The 20134-nt window shown below is 39.5% G+C and overlaps 1 protein-coding gene across 1 annotated transcript; it reads right to left on the bottom strand.

Moving 5' to 3' along the window:
• Positions 1-6296: 6296 nt before the first annotated feature.
• On the bottom strand, positions 6297-19671 carry LOC306861876 (scavenger receptor cysteine-rich type 1 protein M130-like; the record flags this gene model as incomplete). Its single annotated transcript, XM_079404363.1, has 22 exons — positions 6297-6340; positions 6646-6690; positions 7448-7531; positions 7630-7842; positions 7941-8255; positions 8703-8774; positions 8925-9227; positions 9428-9745; positions 9822-10145; positions 10227-10541; positions 10662-10973; positions 11100-11408; positions 11806-11880; positions 12293-12362; positions 14700-15013; positions 15306-15356; positions 15427-15750; positions 15844-15987; positions 16817-16984; positions 17211-17369; positions 17970-18034; positions 19586-19671. The coding sequence occupies 22 exons, from the start codon at positions 19669-19671 to the stop codon at positions 6297-6299; spliced, it is 4110 nt and encodes a 1369-aa protein (XP_079260489.1).
• Between the last annotated feature and the right edge of the window lie 463 nt (positions 19672-20134).

Raw genomic sequence — 20134 nt, 5'->3', positions numbered from 1 at the left:
TATCTGAACAACAACAACAACAAAAAAGCAGGGTGATTCTGGGCTTTGAAACAGTATTTAGCAAATATCTACAATATGCCCTAAAGTGAGACTGCTCACCATCTGGCTCATAATCACTGGGCTTTTAACAGCAGGCAAAACATCTGTGGTCAGAGTCTGATGTCCATTACGGGAAGGCAAGGCTCTGCTGTTGGCTTGAATGATGACAGGCTTGAAATCTGAGAATAAGGATCATCAAGGGGGAGATAGATTGATGCCCTCATGGTTGGGCTAAAGCTGTTTGATACCGTCGGCTAGACACAGGTCCAATCTCAATTTGGTGAGCAGTGGAGATAAGCCTGCCAGCGCCGTGTGCTAAACCGATCCATCCATCCTGGTGCCAATAGAGCGATAAGAAGCCCAGCGTGAGAGTGTGAGCTGGAGGGTTACAGGCATGTCTTGCCCACATTGTAAATTTTAGTAAGGTAGCGAGGTGAAAAAAACCCTCCAATATAAAACGGCAAAAGTAATACAACTGCCTCCATTTGCACCACATATGCACAAACAACACAATTTAAAAAAAAAATAGTTCACCCAAAAATGATAATTTGCTGAAAATGCATTCACCCTCAGGCCATCCAAGATTTAGAAGAGTTAGTTTCTTCATTGGAACAGATTTGGATAATTGTAGCTCACTAATGGAACCTCTGCAGTGAATGGGTGCCGTCATAATGAGAGACCAAACAGCTGATTAAAAACATCACAATAATCCAACAAATGACTCCCATCCATGAATTAACTTCTTGTGAAGTGAAAAACTAGGCCTATGATTGATCTGTCTATCTATCGATCTATCATCTTCCACTTCATTACTGGCTGAGAAGTTTAAGGGAATGTTTGAGCCACAGGGTGTAATGATAGTTTGGGGGTTGCTTATTGTGGACTTGGCCTCCTGCGGTCTCTATGGAAATCCCGTCTGCTTCTGCAGTCTCTGTAAGAATTTAATAGGTTTACCTGCGTTCCCACGGTGACCAGACGGCTGATAAAGCTGGTGTCAGTCACAGCTGTGCTTTGAGAACGCATCCTTTATTGCAGGAGCGTATTCGTGATTCAATTGCTTGTGAGTAACATTTCACATTACAACACCATCCAGCTGAACCGCTGTATTGTGGACCAACGTGGTGAATTTTTCTAATCTTTGGTCTATTGGCTACAGCAGAGCAGTATGACCTAACATAGCCCTAACTTGATTATCTTTGGCAATTAAATGAATACGCACTGAAGAAAGCCAAAATGTAAATTAAGAATTGGATGATTTTGTTATTGATGTTGTTTTTACTTATATTTTAAGATAAAGGATGGATAGAGAGACAGAGATAAAGACACCACACATATTTTAGTTGTCTAGATCTCCTCAGTCACGTTTCCACCTTGTGATCATAATGTGAACTGCAGTTGAAAGTGTGCATCATGCAACCTCATCTAACCTCAGTTAGTCCCCACTGTTCCCCTAAGTCACTTTCAAGCATGACATACTGATAAATTTCATCTTCATTAAGAAAAATACAGTACAAGATTTAGGTTTTGGGGTTTAAATGTATCCATTTAAACCACAAATGGATTTAAATGGATTTTAAATGGATCAACATTTTTGAAAGCTAAATGACAGACAGCTAAATGGTTTAGGCTGTTTGAACAGCTTGAAACCGGCATCACAGCAAAGCATCAATCCTATGAAAGTAACTTGGCAAATTACTTTATCATTTTAATTTTGATGACTTCATAAGTCATAGCCAATCCCTGAGCAGACATTCACTGTTTTAATTACACTGAGAAAACTATTTACATCAAATTATACATTATAAGTTTTACTGTTGTTACAGATAAATTTCCAGAATTCTGGTTTAAAATAGTTGGAGAATACAAAACTATTTACAACGCTGAGGCTCTTCAGTCACATCTCATTATAAGTACGTTTGCAAGTAAGTAAATAAGCAAGCAGTTCTCTAACTTGTAAGAATCATAATATTCATATCTGGAGGACGTGCCAGGCAATACTTTAGCTGAAAGGGGACAAAAAAAGCAAAATTATAAACATTGCATTCATCTCCAGTCCCAATAAACAAACAAATAAATAAACAACAATTTTAAGCTAGGCAAGTCCTTTCTTCATTGTGTACTCTGTGTTGAGTCCAAAAAAAAAAAAAAGAGCAACACACTAACAGACTTTTTAATTTATGATGGGATTACTAATGACAAAACTAACTGTCTCTCAGAACAGTAAAAACTTCACTTGATTTATGAATTACCCAGATCGGTCATATCAACATATTATAAACACATTTAAAATGTGTTTAGAGGTCATAGCTTACATTTTCCTGTAATAAGCCTTATAAATAAAAGTAATAATTTCCTGTAATAAGCCTTATAAATAAAAAGGAGTCTCAGGAGGGCTGGACGGGACCACCTCCAACGCCGCGGCCCCAGCCCCCGCCAAGTGGCGAGCTTGACCTCGGAACGGCCGGCGGGCTTGAGTGAGCCGCGGACGGCGGGCTTGGCTTCCCCGCAAACGCCGGGCATGAGTGAGCGGCATATTAACGGATATTTCAATCTCATTTAATGCTCCTTGTGATGGTTAAATGTGCTCTAATTAACATTAATGATTAAACAATAGTTTGAAACAAGAAATTTGTAGTACCGATTATTGAGGTCCATATCTGTCCGTCTTCCATGCCACTTATACTCTACGGGACTCGGGACGGGAGTGCTGGATGATTACTGGCAGCAGCGGTATCGGAGTAGAGAGGTTAGGAGAACATTCTGGGAAACTTCTAAGAACGTAAATGGAGCATTTCGTTTAGGTTAGGAGAACGCCCTGAGAACCTTAAGAGAACTTTCTGGGAACCTTCTAGGAATGCAAATAGAACGTTCCCTTTAGGTTAGGGGAATGTTCTATTTACGTTAAGAAAACTTTCCTGCCTACCCAAAAGGGAACGTTCCCAGAACATTCTGGGAACCAAAAATGGTTAGGTGGGTTAAAATGGTTGCGTGCTTCTATAGCTGAAACCTGGCAGCCACAAACATGCTATGAAAGCAGAAAGCATCATCCATATTCTTTCGTATACTTTGTTTTTCACTGTGACACAGAATGCACGCCAGGAGAGCCAGCTGACAATGTCGATTGTCCTGTATTTGTTTTTCTTCTCTAGTCACGTTTGATCTTGCGAGTCTCCGTAATATCACGTGTCACTGTGAAATCGTTCCTATAATCTTCAAGTTTAGTCGAATCATCGAATCATCGTCAGCCCAAATCCGATTTTTGTGCAAATCCGTTTTGAGCTACATTCGTATGTGGTTTGAATCCTATTCAAATCATATTTCTGACCGGTCAGATCGGATTTAGCCTAGCTTTTTCACGTCCTTACGCCACGTAAAACGTTTTTGCAAACAACATGCTGAACATTTTGCAGAAAGCTTGTGTCGTTGCGAAGTGCAAGTCAAGGCGGAGAAAAACAATATACTGCCAGTATATACGTACCTCTTTGTGTTTTGAATGTAGCGGAGACCAAAAAAAAAAAAGTATCAGGGACGGCAGCACGGAATAAAGCCGCACATTCAAGCCTTTCTGCTGCTGACTCACAAGACGAAATATAGGGCGAATTCCAAACGGAAGTGAGCACCCCATGCCCTACTCCCTTCGAAGGGCAAGTGCCCTTTGATGTGAGTTCTTTGAAGGGTGTAGGGCACTATAAGCTTTTGGAACTCCCTTGGCGAAGGGAATGACTGACCAGATGTTATCTTGACAACGCTGCGCGTGCGTGGATCAGTTGTTGCAAATAAATATTTCTTCTTATAATTAATTTATTCAAATATCATTATAATTGTGTCTTATTTACTATTACACTTTTTCAAACTAAACTTGCTTACACTTCTGTCTTAAATCATATTTCAATCTCTGGTGAAAAATATTTTGTATTACATTAAAATTAATACAAATTTAATCAGCCTATTTTAATACTTACGATTGCATGTGAAGAAATCAACACCAACTTTGCTTTAAAATGCATCACAAGATCTCCTAACTGAAGATCACATGATCACAAATGGAAATCACTTCCGTGAAGTGACCATGGAATGTGGGAAGTCGTGGCCTAATGGTTAGAATCGGACTCGTAATCCAAAGATTGCGGGTTTGAGTCTCGGGCCGGCAGGGATTGTAGGTGGGGGGAGTGAATGTCCAGCGCTCTCTCCATCCTCAATACCACGACAGAGGTGCCCTTGAGCAAGGCACCGAACCCCCAACTGCTCCCCGGGCGCCGCAGCATAAATGGCTGCCCACTGCTCCGGGTGTGTGTTCACTGCTGTGTGTGTGCACTTTGGATGGGTTAAATGCAGAGCACGAATTCCAAGTATGGGTCACCATACTTGGTCGTATGTCACTTCACTTCACTTTCCCTTCGCTAACGGACTTCAGGAAGGGCCCTTCTTGAAGGGATTCAGTTGCTCACTTTCGTTTGGAACGTCCCTACAAATGGCGTCCCCTTCCCGAAGTGCCCTTCAAGGGCGCAAAAAAGTCGTTTGGAATTCGCCCTTAATACTAGCCTACAGTGCAACCTGTTGTTTTTAGATAATAACAACTCAATGACATTACCATAGAAACCAATGCACATTCAGTAAAACTAAAGAGCGCTTATGGACACACAAATCGGATATGAACAGTTGCGATATGCTGTGTGGACAGTCATTTATTCAAATCAGATTCCATCCGGATATGCACAAAATCGGATTTGGACTGACAGTCTGAACGAGGGTCTAGTCTGCCTGTTCAGAGGATTATAATGCTAAGAATGGGTTGAACTGTCTTCATGTCTGGTCTCCCATGGTTTTAAAATCGGTTAAGATTTGGAAATCGCCTAGTGTGCAGCCAGTTTAAGACTCCAGACATTCTCAACAGAGCGACGAATGGACGAGTCACTACCATACACTCTAAAAAATAATTCAGTGGATCTGTGCTTAATTTAATGCATTGGTGCAAGTTAAAAATTCTAATTTATTGATTTAATTAAACATCTTAAGTTGCAAACATTTGTTGTTGAGTTGTCCTGACATCTTAATGTTGATAATTACATCAACGTAATATTGTGTGTAACTCAACTTAAATATTTGTGTTAGTTTGTTTAAAACATTATTTAAGTTGTACTAACTCAATGTAATTAGCTCCATAACTTAATTTTTCCATTTCACGTTTCAGGTACCCAGCATGCTTTGCATGTGACTGAATAATGAGCGGTAATGTAGAAATAAACTAATATTTTATGCATTTCTATTCAAGATCAGAACAGGAGAAGATTTATTAATGTTCAGTGTTCTGTTCTTTTGGTATTTAAAAGTGTTTCTGTTATGTTGGTGGTTTTTAAGAGATTACCATTGTGCTGAGGAGTAGAGCATTTGCTTAGGTTGAGAACAGATTAATTGTGCACTGTCTTGAATGCTGTTTCAATCAGAAAGCATTTGGCTGAAAAGGCTAAAAGATTGGTTTCCTGACAGCATTAAGTATTGTTTCATCAAAAAGTAATATTTTAGTAGTTTTTGTAACCAGTGTCCATGATTGAATCTAATTTAAAACAATGTGAAAAAACAAATTAGAACAACTTATATATATATATATATTACATATTGTAATATTATATAATGTTGTGTGATATCTGTCCCACTGAAGGCTCGTCAGTACATCACTTGTGCTCTGATAGCGCTGAAGTGAACTAACCCTGGAACATAACCTGCTCCAGATCATTATATGAAAAAAGATAATGGAAGCTCAATCGTGGACACAAAAATGTTTTAATCAATTAATTTTAAAAATAAAATTGCAGGAATGATAAGCTCTTTGACAATAAACACTGTAACACCGTTTCATGTCCAGAAGATGGCAGTAAACTAAAAGCAATATATGACCACCCAAGCAAGGATATTTGTAGAATACTGTACAAATGACAGAACGTGACCAAAGAGAGCCATTTATTTTGATTCATTGATATAAAATAGTTTTATTCGGAGGACAACCAAATACTGCTATTATATTAAACTTAGTGAAGGCAGTTCATTCGAATGTATTGTATGGGTGACGTATCTATTTATACTATTACATCAAGCTAAATATATTTTTCTGGCAGTTGACAGTGTGGACGCTCAACCAGCACCATGGACAGCGACCGATAGCATTCAGCAATAGTGTAAGCAGATTAATACAAAACGGTATCAAATAACAATAACAAGAAGAAGAAGAAGAAACAACAGAAGCAGTAAATGTAAGCACTTCACACACTCTCTTCATCTTCAACCGGCTCCTCTTCACCGTACTCTGTTGTTACAAAAAAGGAAAGAAGATTAATCTGAAAATTTTACAATATCTTCGGAATTTAGTCTACACATGTACCAGTTGGTGAGTACTTTAGATGACATGTAAGATAGTGAAAAAAATATTTGTTTTAGATGGAACAAAACCGAAACACCATTAGACTCACCCCTTACAGCTCCAACATTTTGTTCACAAACGATGTTATCATAATTCTTCAGTGTTTCTTCTAAAGATGTACAGCAGATGCATATTATGCAAATATTTGTCATGCCGAAACCAACATTAAAAAACTAGGCTGTAAAAATCACCTTCTCTCGTGGTTGTGGCATCATCGTAGGTCTCATTCGTGCAATCTGTGACAAAATACAGAGACAACATCACTCTCTCTAAACTAGGACTAAGTTATATTTGCTGTCCTAGTTCATATTTATTTTGGAATGATCATTTTAGTATGGAAAATTCTCACAATTCAGTCTATCGGTGTTTACATATTCTTCTGGAGCCTGTTGGTCCATTTTGTCTGCATAAATGAAAACCAATAAATCATACACTCTAAGAAATATCAATTACAACAGTTATAAACAAATGTGAGAGGACAACAAGGGATGGACTCTCATTCTGACAGCACCCATTCACTGCAAAGGATCCATTGGTGAGCAAGAGATGTAATGCTAAATTCTTTAAATCTTTTCCAATGAAGAATCAAACTCATCTACATCTTGGATAGCCTGAGGGTGTGCATTTTCATTTTGGGTGAACTTTTCCTTTACTAAGAGAGTTAAAAAATGCTGACTTGGATATCTACACTTGTTCAAACCTCCCCCACAGACTAACACCTGTGTGCTCTCACCCTGACTGCAGCTTGCATAAAAATGTTTTTACACAAACACAGCGATGTGGTTTTCACTGCTGAATTCTGTGGTTAAAAGCAGGAAGCCTAACTGGATTAGCATATCTTTAACTCTAACTGTCAAAAAGACATGTAGAATCAATTGACATGTCAGCATAGTAAAATAATTAACAAATACTTTCATCTATGAATTCATTATTTTGACTATTCACAACAACAATATAAAATTATTTCATATTAAATAATTTCAACAAACTTACCCCTCTGAGTGAAGTGATTGTGTCTGTGCTGAATCTCCTCATAAACGTCCTCAGTCGTCGTCCTTTGTCTCCTCTTAGAGAGAGCTGTGAGTGTAGACAGACAAACCTGCTGTCAGTTCACAACACATGACTGATCACACACTGAATAAGACACAATATGACAGTCTCTGGATCTCTCCTACCTCTCCTCATCACTCTGTTCTGCTGAATCAGTATAAGCAGTGGCACTAAGAGCAGTAAGAGCACAACTCCCAGTACAATCACAAGCTCGTGGGGGACGGAGAGACACGCTGCTGGAGGAGTTTGTGGAGGAGAGACTGATGTTGAGCGCACTGAAGGAGAAACTGGAGGAGAAGCTGATGTTGTTGTGGCAGGAGTAGTGGACACTGACGAATCTGTCAAAACAGAAACAAACACATTTAAAATCATGATTTTCTTCAATACATAAAAAGATTTAAAAAAAAAAAAAAATTCCCCAGTATTTGGCAGTGACCTGCACAGGTGAGTCCAGCGTGCTCTTTGTGGGAGCAGTCAGTGTGGTTTTTCAGGGAGAGAGGACAGTCCCACAGGTGAATCTCATTCCCTTTGCACTCGACTCTGTTCAGCCACACAACACCTTCACCAGCACCAAAGACTGAATTTCCATCAGCCCTCAGTGCTGCTCCACAACCCAGCTGCCTGCAGACCACCTGAGCATCGCTGATGTCCCACTGATCATCACAGACTGAGCCCCACACAGCGTTATGATACACCTCCAGCCTCCCAGAGCACCGGCCCTTACCGCCACTCAGTCTGAGAGGAACGTGATCTAAAATATATACAGCATTCATCAGGAGCCTCGTCAGTTATCACTTAAAGGGATAGTTCACCAAAAAATGGAAATTCTGTCTTCATTTACTCACCCTCAAGTAGTTCCAAACCTGTATGAATTTCTTTGTTCTGCCGAACACAAAGGAAGATATTTTGAAGAAAGTTTGTAACCAGGTTGTTTTTCCATAGTGAAAAATACTATGGAAGTCAATGGTGCCCCAGAACTGCTCTGTTTCCCACATTCTTCAGAATATCTTCCTTTGTGTTCAGCAGAACAAGGACATTCATACAGGTTTGGAACTACTTGAGGGTGAGTAAATGATAACAGAATGTTCATTTTTGGGTGAACTATACCTTTAACATACATTTTACAATTATATGGTGAAGAAAAAGCAATTAGCCATTTAATATTGATCTTACTAATAATAAAATATGACCTACTCACTTGAACACTGCCTTTGGTGAGGAGATGCTGAACATGTCAGAAGACTCTGTGGAGACTCAAGACTTTCTTTCGCTGAGATTAGAACATGTGAACCTTAACAAACCTTCAATTCAGCTGGAAAAGTTTTTATGAAAACTAAATAAAAAAACTTATGTATTTATTATTTTGATTTACTACAAAAAATTAAGAAAATCATTATTAAATCATTAAATTAATTCTTACCAAAGCAAGTGATTTTAGCCACCTCATTATTGTAACAGTTGTTCTGGCTCCAGGGTAAAGATGGACACTGCCACAATGTTTTGTCATGTTTTCGACATTTAAGATGATCTAACCAATTAGGAGCAGATCTCAGTCCCACTGAATGTTTGGGTTCACTGCCAGATCTTCCACAGTTCAGCTCTTGACAGATCAGACTCGCTGTGTCTCTGTCCATCTGGTTTAAACATACATTTCCCCAGGATCCATTGTAGAAAACCTCCACATTCCCTTCACAGCCCTCAGTTAACCTGATCTCTTTAAACTCTAGATAAAATATATTGCATTCAATTTAGTTCTTTGTATTTTTTGGAGATTACTTTAACTATTAAACTTGAACTAAACTTAAACTAATAAACTAAAAATAATTTGATTCTAAATCCTACAAGATTAATATTTTCTAGCAGCTTCTGGGCAATTATTTGCAATTGTTACTAAAATTTGTTATTAAAATTGTGAAGCTTTACCTGAGCACACGACTCCTACATCCTCCTTGTGATTACAGTCATGTTTTCCCCAGCCTGGAGAAGAGCAGCTCCACAGGGACGTCTCATTCCCCTCACACTCCACCTCATCCAGCCATATGGGTCCAGAACCAGGACCAAACCAGGCTGGTACCTGCTGGTTACTGAGGGCCACTCCACACTGCAGCTGTCTGCACACCACATGGGCATCTTTAATATCCCAGGAGTCATCACACACTGTCCCCCATGAGCCGCTGTGAAAAACCTCCAGCCTCCCTGCACAGTCTCCCCCAGAACCCACCAGCCTGATGGACCCACGACCTGATATTCAGAGAAAGAAAAACACATTATTGATCACTAACAACTGAAGAATCTGCCCAGATGTTGTTCTTCTCACCAAGACAGGTGATTGACAGCTGTTGTGTGGAGCTGCAGTTGAGAGTTTGTGGAGAGCTGCAGTTCCCCAGATGAGCTTCACTCCCAGAGCACTGGAAGCCCGTCACACACTCATGACTGTGTTCAGGACTGGATGAAGAGGAGCCGTAGAAGTTCAGCGCAGAGCCACAGCCCAGCTGTCTGCAGACCACAGAGGATTCAGTGAGACTCCAGGAGTCCAGCAGAACTCTCCTCCAGACCTGATGGATGAAAACTTCCAGCTCCCCCTCACACTGTCTCTCTCCAGACAACCGCACCAGACCATCATGAAGAGCCAGAGAGGAACCTGAGTGAAAGATGTTGCATTTTATTAAGCTACCGTGTAAGGTATTTTATGTTTTTTTTTTTTTCAATAAAATCCTCTCACTAGAACAGATGACTCCAACATCCCGTCTATGAGAACATTCAGCTCGACTCCATGAAGAGATGGAACATTCTGAGAGTTTTGTTTCATTCCCGTCACAATCAAACACATCAGCCCAGATTTCACCACTTCCCTCTCCAAACCAGTCTGATCCCACAACAGACACAGCAATCCCACAATTCAGCTGTCTGCAGAGGACACTGGCAGCTCTCATATCCCAGCATGCATCACACACTGTGCCCCATTTACTGAGATACTGACGCTCAACTCGGCCAGAACAGGAGTCTGGACCATTTACCAGTCTGAGATCAGTGTAACCTGCGCAAAGGATATTGAAACAAAACATAACAGTTTACGAGCACTTACTTTTCTTTGGAAATGACAGCAAATGTCTTTATGTGTATATTACATGGAAAGAGAGTTCAAATATTACTCAACCAGAGCAAATTACTCCTACAGCATTTTCAGAGGAACAGTGTTTATGTGAAGACTTGGATGTAGAACAGAACGCAAAGTATGTCTCATTTCCTTTACACTGAAACTCTTCTTTCCACATCTGAGCATCTCCTTTGCCAAAAGCAGCTGCTCCCAGCACCTGTACAGGAGCCCCACAGTCCAGCTCTCTACACACAACCTCTGCATCCTGCTGGTCAAAGGCAGCATCACACACTGACATCCACTTTTTTATTTTAAGTATCTCTAATCTCCCAGCACAAATATGAGATCCATTAATGAGTCTGGGGAGGCGACCTGTGTGTTTACATTATATAAATAATTATCAACATAACATCAACATAATTTCATTGTTAAGATACTGACATCAATTCTGTTAATTTTTGTTTAATCAAAACATTTAGGAGAATTGGACAGGCTTACCTAAGCAGATGACTCCAGCATCTTCACCATGATTACAATTATTTTCACCCCATCCTTTTGATTTACAGATCTTCAGTGTTGACACTGATCCAGTACAGTTCACTTCATCCATCCATATTGGTCCTGATCCTTGCCCAAAGTGAGCAAGACCAATGGCACGTAATGGTTTACCACAGTCCAGCTCTCTACACACCACTGCAGCATCAGTCATATCCCAACCATCATCACACACTGTTCCCCACTGACCTCTATGAAGAACCTCCACTCTACCACTGCAGGGACTGCTGCCACCAACCAACCTCACATTGCCTGTACACAAGAGTCTTTATTTCTATAAATATCCATATATTTAAAGACAAATTATGCTGCTTTTTGCAGTTCACTTAAGTGGTTCTGTGGTGTAACAAATGACTTTTGCATTTCATTCCATTTATATGAGGTAATTAAAAACTGAATGTATAGTATTATAGCATATCAAACCATAGGACCATTTAATGCAATAATTTAAAAAAAATCAGTGAGAATATATATATATATATTTTTTAATTAAATATCAATAAATATCAGTCAGAAAATCTAAACAATAATCTATAATATACAAGACAGAAGATAAATATTATACAAGTTAGCAATATCCTTATGTTAAATATTTAACTATACTTGCATTAAATATTTTAAAAGGAACAGTACAAATATCTTGAAGTACAAATACCTGCAGCAGTGAGTGTGACAACAGTGGACATAAGAAGGATCGTCAGACAGCTCTTCATCTTCCTTTGCTCTGCATTTCAGTACAAACTTTTCATCGGCTTTCTCAGCAATTCTTAAGTAAAATTGACTTCTGCCTCCCTCGAGAAAGATAGAGCAAGGGGAGGGCTCTTTTGACAACCTCCAATCACATTTAGAGTTAAACTTTGTGAAATAGGCCGTGATATGTTGACCGTTCATCCAAATTATGGTGAAAATCTAAATATTGATGTGTTAAAATAACATTTATGTGTTCAAAAAATAAAGAAATGCCCATATTATTTAACTGGCCAGGAACCAGCCCCGTGACCTCACATGCGGTGGTACTACAAGATGGCGGCACCCTTGCTCTAAAAGCTATAACAAACCATCCTTATTTTTCTCTACAATGCTTTCATTAATAGTGTTTGTTATATATTTTTTAATTAAAGTGGAAATCACTTTACTAAATAATGTAAACTTGACGGAGTGCTTCACCTCCACTTTAAGTGTACATTCAACGACAAAGTCTGACACCTGCAGAGAAGAGATACAAGCACTGATAACTAACTGCTGATGAGAAACACTGATAAGAAAGAGAGACATATCAAAGGACTATTCCTGAAAGACAACACTGTTATTGCGAAGTGGTTATTTCACAAAATTATATTGAACATTTATATTTAATGTGCAAAAACACAATGTGTTGAAACCAAATGTTTTGCAACTTTCCCCCATTTTAAGCTTATAATAATAATAATTAAAAAAAAAAACATGCACATTGGTAGTCTGATTTTAATTGCTCAGTAGAACACCCACGTTAAAACAACAATCAAATTGCAGTCAAATAGAAAACAACATAAAACATTCAGGATCTCTGTTATTAAAAGCTTATGCACGCCGTGTGTGTCTGTCAGAAACAACATGCTCTTGTGTTCAGTTAAAAGAGTTACCACATTCTTTTGAAGCAAAAGATCGTTGCCCACACATGCTGTTTGCAAACTTATTTTCCCATTTTCATTGTAATGTTATTCAGCAAAATATAAAATGACATCTATCAAACTACATTCCACATTCAAAAGGAATACAAGTTAAAGGTGCTGTGATATGTTAAAGACAATTATATACAAATTAAATGTTCTTTAAAACTGCTGTATATGATAGAAATTTTACAAAGCAGTGGGATTTCAACACAATGTGATGTGTAAAAACCTCTGGAAAGAGACATGTAAACATTTTGAAAAAGCCATGAAGGAAAAACTTCTTTTTTTTCCTAAATGTAATTGATTTAGTACATTCAACACAACATGTAACACAAAACTTTAGATTGCAGTTAAAAGATATAGTCTCAGTTTCACAGACAGGGTTTAGAGTAAACCAAGATTAGGCCCTTGTTCAATTATGCAATTTAAGCCATTTTTATTAACATGCCTTAGAAAAAACATTACTGGTGTGCATCTTCAGACAAAACAAAGGCACTGATATATTTTAAGATCAGTCAGTGCAAGTTTCTTTCAGTTAAAACAGCTCAGACTTACACTTTAGTCTGGGACTAGGCTTAAGCCTTGTCTGTGAAACCAGGGGCAAGTATATAAAGCCATATAAAAACTGCACACCGGTTAAGGCTAGATGGTTGACCGATTCGTCTACTGGGCGTGTGAACATCAATATAGCATAATTTGTGTCACACTGTACAACAATAATTACTATTTTTACATTATTGTAAGGGGTAGGTTTAGGGTTGGGGTAGGTGTAGACATCAATAAAACACAATCTAACAGGTAGAAAACTTAATTTATTGTTAGCTTCTGGTTTTAGCTGTATCCCTTCTAGCCACAACCCTGCACACCACAGTGTGGGTGTGGTTTCAGTTATTCGGCTCCTCCCTGTTTTCTTGGCCCCTCCTCCACATCATCATAGTCTGTTATTAGAAATCAAGAGCAAATTCATGCATCAACACACAGTATGCTTTTAAAAAGTATTATAATTAACCCACCAATATTGGCAGTCCAGTTAAATGAGCTATCATGACCACAGAAATTGATAATAAAAACCAGTTGTTAGATTTGTGTTCCTGTTTTGTTGTGTATTTCTCCCCATGTGCTCCCCGTGACACAGTTTCTCCCTCCCGTTTGATTAGTCATTTGGTTTAGGTGTGTCTCGTTAATTACTCTTGTTTAGTTCTGTATTTAAATTGTTATCTGTTCCTTCTTACCTTTGTCTGGTGATAACGTCATTTTTTGTCTCCTGCCTGCCCTATGTTCCCTGCTTTATTGTTCATTAAAGATTGTCAAGTTGAAGCGCCTTCGTCTCCTTGCTCCAACACAGCAGCAGCGTGACAGAACACCGGACCAGCAAAGTATGGGCTGAGGACTTGATCTGGAACATCCAGCAGGATGGATGGTCTTTGGAACGATATGTGGAGGAGTTCCTGAGTGTTTTCCATCTGGTGAGCTGAAGCGATCATATGATTAATGCATGCTCCCGGATGGGACTGACAATGATAATTTGTTTTGATTCCTGTCTCCTGACGATTGTTATAGACCCATAGCAGACTTTATTAATTGTGTCCTCGATCTAAATGGCTCTGATTTTCTTGTTGATGTGGAGGATAGTCGTCCGGTTCCCATTCAGAAGCAAGTGGGCGCTTCAGCTCATCATCTCCCAGCAGAGAGAGACGGAGAGAGGGAGGAGTTTGTGGATGAGAGCCTGATGTTGAGCGCACTGAAGGAGAAACTGATGTTGATGTGGCAGGAGTAGTGGACACCGACAAATCTGTCAAAACAGACACAAACAAACATTCAAAATCATGATTGTCTTGAACACAGAAAAATTATCTAAATAAGGACATTATTTCTCAGTGTTCGCTGTGACCTGCACAAGTGAGTCAGCGTGCTCTTTGTGGGAGCAGTCAGTGTGGTTTTTCAGGGAGAGAGGACAGTCCCACAGGTGAATCTCATTCCCTCTGCGCACGACTCTGTTCAGCCACACAACACCTTCACCAGCACCAAAGACTGAATTCCCATCAGCCCTTAGTGCTGCTCCACAACCCAGCTGCCTGCAGACCACCTGAGCATCGCTGATGTCCCACTGATCATCACAGACTGAGCCCCACACAGCGTTATGATACACCTCCAGCCTCCCAGAGCACCGGCCCTTACCTCCACTCAGTCTGAGAGCTAGGCATTCTAAATTATATAGACAAGACAACACATTAATCAGCAGCAGAGTACTGTTAGAACAGCAGCACCAGTGTGTGGTGCATGAGATCAAATGCCCCCAGAACACAATTACATTGATACATTACATACAGGAGGGGTGGACCAATGTCAGTGCTGGAGAGCCACAGTACTACAGAGTTCAGCTTCAACCCTAATCAAACACACCTGAACCTACTAATCAAGGTCTAAGGGTTACTAGAAAGCTACAGGCAGTTGAGTTTTTGTCAAGGCTGGAGCCAAACTCTGGCCTCCAGCCTACCTGCACAGTCTCCCCCAGAACCCACCAGCCTGATGGACCCGCGACCTGATACTCAGAGAAAGATAAACACATTATTGATCACTAACAACTGAAGAATCTGCCCAGATGTTGTTCTTCTCACCAAGGCAGGTGATTGACAGCTGTTGTGTGGAGCTGCAGTTGAGAGTTTGTGGAGAGCTGCAGTTCCCCAGATGAGCTTCACTCCCAGAGCACTGGAAGCCCGTCACACACTCATGACTGTGTTCAGGACTGGATGAAGAGGAGCCGTAGAAGTTCAGCACAGAGCCACAGCCCAGCTGTCTGCAGACCACAGAAGATTCAGTGAGACTCCAGGAGTCCAGCAGAACTCTCCTCCAGACCTGTTTAATGAAAACCTCCAGCTCCCCCTCACACTGTCTCTCTCCAGACAACCGCACCAGACCATCATGAAGAGCCAGAGAGGAACCTGAATTGTGTTCAAATGTAATGGAATAGTGTTTATAAAATACATTCAAAAGTTTTTCAGTAACGTAACGCTCTCAAAGTCAAATAAGCTTACCAGAGCAGATGACTCCAACATCTCGTCTCTGAGAACATTCAGCTCGACTCCATGAAGAGATGGAGCATTCTGAGAGTTTTGTTTCATTCCCGTCACAATCAAACACATCAGCCCAGATTTCACCACTTCCCTCTCCAAACCAGCCTGATCCCACAACAGACACAGCAATCCCACAATTCAGCTGTCTACAGAGGACACTGGCAGCTCTCATATCCCAGCATGCATCACACACTGCACCCCACTCATTGAGGAACTGAAGCTCCACTCTTCCAGAACAAGAGTCTAAACCATTTACCAGTATGAGATCAGTGTAACCTGTGCAATGAACTTTATGGCCCATTAGATAAATATTATCTTTACGTGTGTAGTATAATGTAAAGTGGGGTCAAATATTACTTAACCATTCAGTAACAATGCAGAAAAATAATATATTTTGTAATATAATACATTTAAGACTTATTACAGAATATTTTACATCTCAGACATAAACAGAGTACCAAAAACAAATGAAAAGACACTTAATTGTAACGTGGGTAAACCAATCAGGATCTATTTGCAATATTTAATGAAAGTAACAAACAAACAAACAAACAAACAAACAACCAGGAACATGGGGAAATGAGTACAAAAATAAGAGAAAGCATGAAAAACAGTACCCAATACATTCAATAACTGAAGAAGTAACAAAGGAAACACATGGACAATTTATACACGGGGGCTAAAAAACTTAAGATAAGACCTGGGAAGCCTAATCAATAGGGAGCCAATAAACAAACCCACTACAAACTGACTACAAAAGTCCAGATATGACACAAGGAACATTTAATAATAATAATACTTTACCAGAACAAATCAGGAATAAACTGTCACTGGTGCAGGTGTATTTGTGTGATGATGATATTGAGCAGAAATAAATCAGTTTCATTTCCTCTGCACTGAATCTCTTGTGTCCACATCTGAGTGTCTCCTTTGCCAAAAGCAGCTGCTCCCAGCACCTGTACAGGAACCCCACAGTCCAGCTCTCTACACACAACCTCTGCATCCTGCTGGTCAAAGGCAGCGTCACACACTGACATCCACGTCTGATCATGAAGTATCTCTAACCTCCCAGAGCAGCGAGAACCTCCAACCAGCCTGATTTCTAAATAAGAAAACAAGATAAAAAAAAATACCATCGCTATAAATTAATTAATTTAATAGATTATTTGTCAAACAAATTTTATTTTTAATCTTTGAATGACTGAATAATGAAAAACAAATGTTAACAAAGTCAGCATCTTAATCATTAAAATTAACTTAAGTATTAGAAAGCATATGGAAGCACAAAACTTACATAAATATAACCTAGAATATGAACAATACTTTACCTGAGCAGATGACCCCAGCAACTTTAGAATGAACACAGTTGCGTTTATCCCATCCCAATGATCCACAGTTCTTCAGCATTGACTCTGATCCAGTACACATGACATAACTCATCCAGATTGGTCCTGATCCTTGTCCAAAATGAGCATTATAGAGAGCATCTACAGGTTTTCCACAGCAGGGACGTGCACAGGGGGGTTGCTCAGGTTGCCCTGGCAACTGCCCATATGCCCTTTTCGACTCACGTTGCCCTTCCGAGGAAAAAAACAACAACTTCGTACAATGGATGCAGATTTTCACGTAGGCCTAGATTAATAATAATAATAAAAAAAAATCGAAAAGCCTCATTCACTTCTATTCGGGCACCGAAAGTGAAAGTCAGTAGGGGAAGGGCAAACTCTGTTTACGTGGCTGCTGCAGCGCTGCACGTGACACCTGAGCTGAGCCTGCATGAGCGGGCGCGAGTTTGTCGCGGTTGTCGGGTGAGGCGTCTCAACGTTGTCAGAAAAGTTGAGTTTGTGATGTATAACAAACGAATGATCATCATCATCATCATCAAGTTTTATGAAATGAATTAAAATCTTCATAAACCCAGGCTGCGTTTGCCACGGTTTAGCCTAAATAATCAGACCCTTTTTTCAGGTCAGAGCAACTGCCCCTCAAAATTCCTGTGCACGTCCCTGCTCCACAGTCCAGCTCTCTACACACCACTGCAGCATCTTTAAGATCCCAGAAATCATCACACACTGTTCCCCACTGACCTCTATGAAGAACCTCCACTGTACCAGCACAGCGACTGTGACCACCAACCTCACATTCACATGAGCTAAATATTGAGCAGAAAGAATAAAGATGAAGTAACTGAAGAGAGTGTGAGGGGAGTATTTATTCCGTGCATTTGATCTACAGTATTTGCATTGTCTAAAGGGATTGTGTATTCAGTGCCATGCATTATTCTTTTTTCTGTCTGGGTTTTTCACCCAAAATATTTTTTTGCTCTCAGCTGAATTTTCTTTGGATTCTAAACATACAAAAATGAGTTTTCTCTCTTTTTCTTTTTCTTTTTTTTGTGGTATGAATTTAACAAAAGCCATTTCTAAGTATAATAAACAGTCTACTGCTTTATCATGGAAAAATAATGTTTTACCTTTGATTACACTTAAAATATATGTCTTTAAATGAAACCACGTACAAATCAGAACTATAACACGTATAGAGACTACAGCGAGTTCAAACTGTCAATTTCAGCGTCAGTCAACCCAAGGGACTGACTTGTCTGTGTGGTTATATAGGCTAATGACATTTGACAATTTCTTTGCACTGTGAAAATTAAGCAGATATCTACTGAAAACAAAACAGGAAAAATAATAATTCATGGCGCTAAGGGTTTCATAAATAAATAAATATATAAATAAACCTGATTAAACATTATTATTATTATTATTATAGTCATCTGAGACACCACATTACAGTCAAGCTTAGTTGTAAGTGAATAAAAAAACACAATATTCAGAGAATGTCTAGAAATAACAATCTTTTTTATTCCTTGTACTTACCAGCTGTGATGAGTATTACAACTGCAGACAGTAAAATGAGTGTCAGGCATCTTATCATCCTCAGCATGAATAACTCAACACCCAGTACAAGCTTCTCCACACTGATGATAATTCTGAACAGACAACTAAACAAAATAGCATGTAATTTACTAGAGATTCTGACAAAATGTCAGTTGCTGCAGTCTATTTATACATTTATTTTAATTGCAAAATCTGCACCTCTTCTGTGGATAATATTATTTTCATAATGATCCTTACTCAAGCAGCTGAAGTTAAGTGACAGTGCAAATATTACTGGCCCATTTTGGAGTGAACTAAATATGCAAGACTATTTTGCATGTCACTGTTTTGACACAGGTAGTTCATCCTTTGCCGGGCTGCTTAAAAAAAAAAAAAAAACTGGGGGCATAAATTAAGACTATACCCACTTCTCCAGGCACCACTACACCACTGTGCTAAGTGTATGCTTTCGGTTCATTTGACATATTTCTTGTAGCAGGTACATTTCATTACACCCTGCTAAAGCATTCTGTACAACACATTCATTCTTCCAGAGTATTTTACAATGTGGATCTGAGCTTTTGTCATCTTCTCAAAGTTCTGCAGGTGAGACTATGCCGTCTTAAATCTACTTAGAAGAACGGGCAAAAACAAGGTTCACCACACTTTCAGGGCACTGGCCGTCGAATTGTGCCTTGTTTGTAAACGAATCCATGGTAAAATGACGTGAACAAAGGACCAATTTTTCACCGACGCAGTCTGGTACTTCATTAAAAATAAAGTTCATCAAATAAGGTTTGTTGTTTGGTTTCTGCTTAGACCTGCGTTTGCTGCTCTTGTCATTTACCTGTGTGTTCAAAACGGTGGGCGGGGCTGAATAGGCAGTGATGTAGAAGGAGGCGTTCATCTTCTGTGGAGGCAGTGTTTATAGCCACCTTACTGTAATAAATTGGCACATTCCACAACCTGTCGCTTTGGCAGATTGGCTTCAATATAAGCTGTTTTTTCACTAACAAGAAAGTTTTGAGTTCAGAAAATTACAGGATGTTTTTATAGCACAATGACCTCTTATATATCAAAAGATGAAGGGAACTTTAATTTCTCAGTTCAAGACCCCTTTAAGGGAGTCAATTCACTTGTGCATCCTAAACATGAATGATATTATTTTTTAGGGCTGCACGATTAATCAAATGCGATTGTCATACATATCTTTCAGTGAAGCACGGTTCTGTGATCAGTAGTAAATTTCAATTCGAAGGCCAGAGTGCGCTCTTGCACTGAAACTCCTAACATGCCCCGCAGAAGAAAGGTAATGCATGTCGTTCCAGGCTTGTTGTGGCTACAGGGGATACCACTGTGGCAGAAAACTA

This window comes from Barbus barbus, assembly GCF_936440315.1.
Source record: "Barbus barbus genome assembly, chromosome: 42".
Taxonomy (NCBI): domain Eukaryota; kingdom Metazoa; phylum Chordata; class Actinopteri; order Cypriniformes; family Cyprinidae; genus Barbus; species Barbus barbus.
Note: the sequence above shows the minus strand (reverse complement) of the source record. Positions and strands in the feature narration are given on the sequence as shown.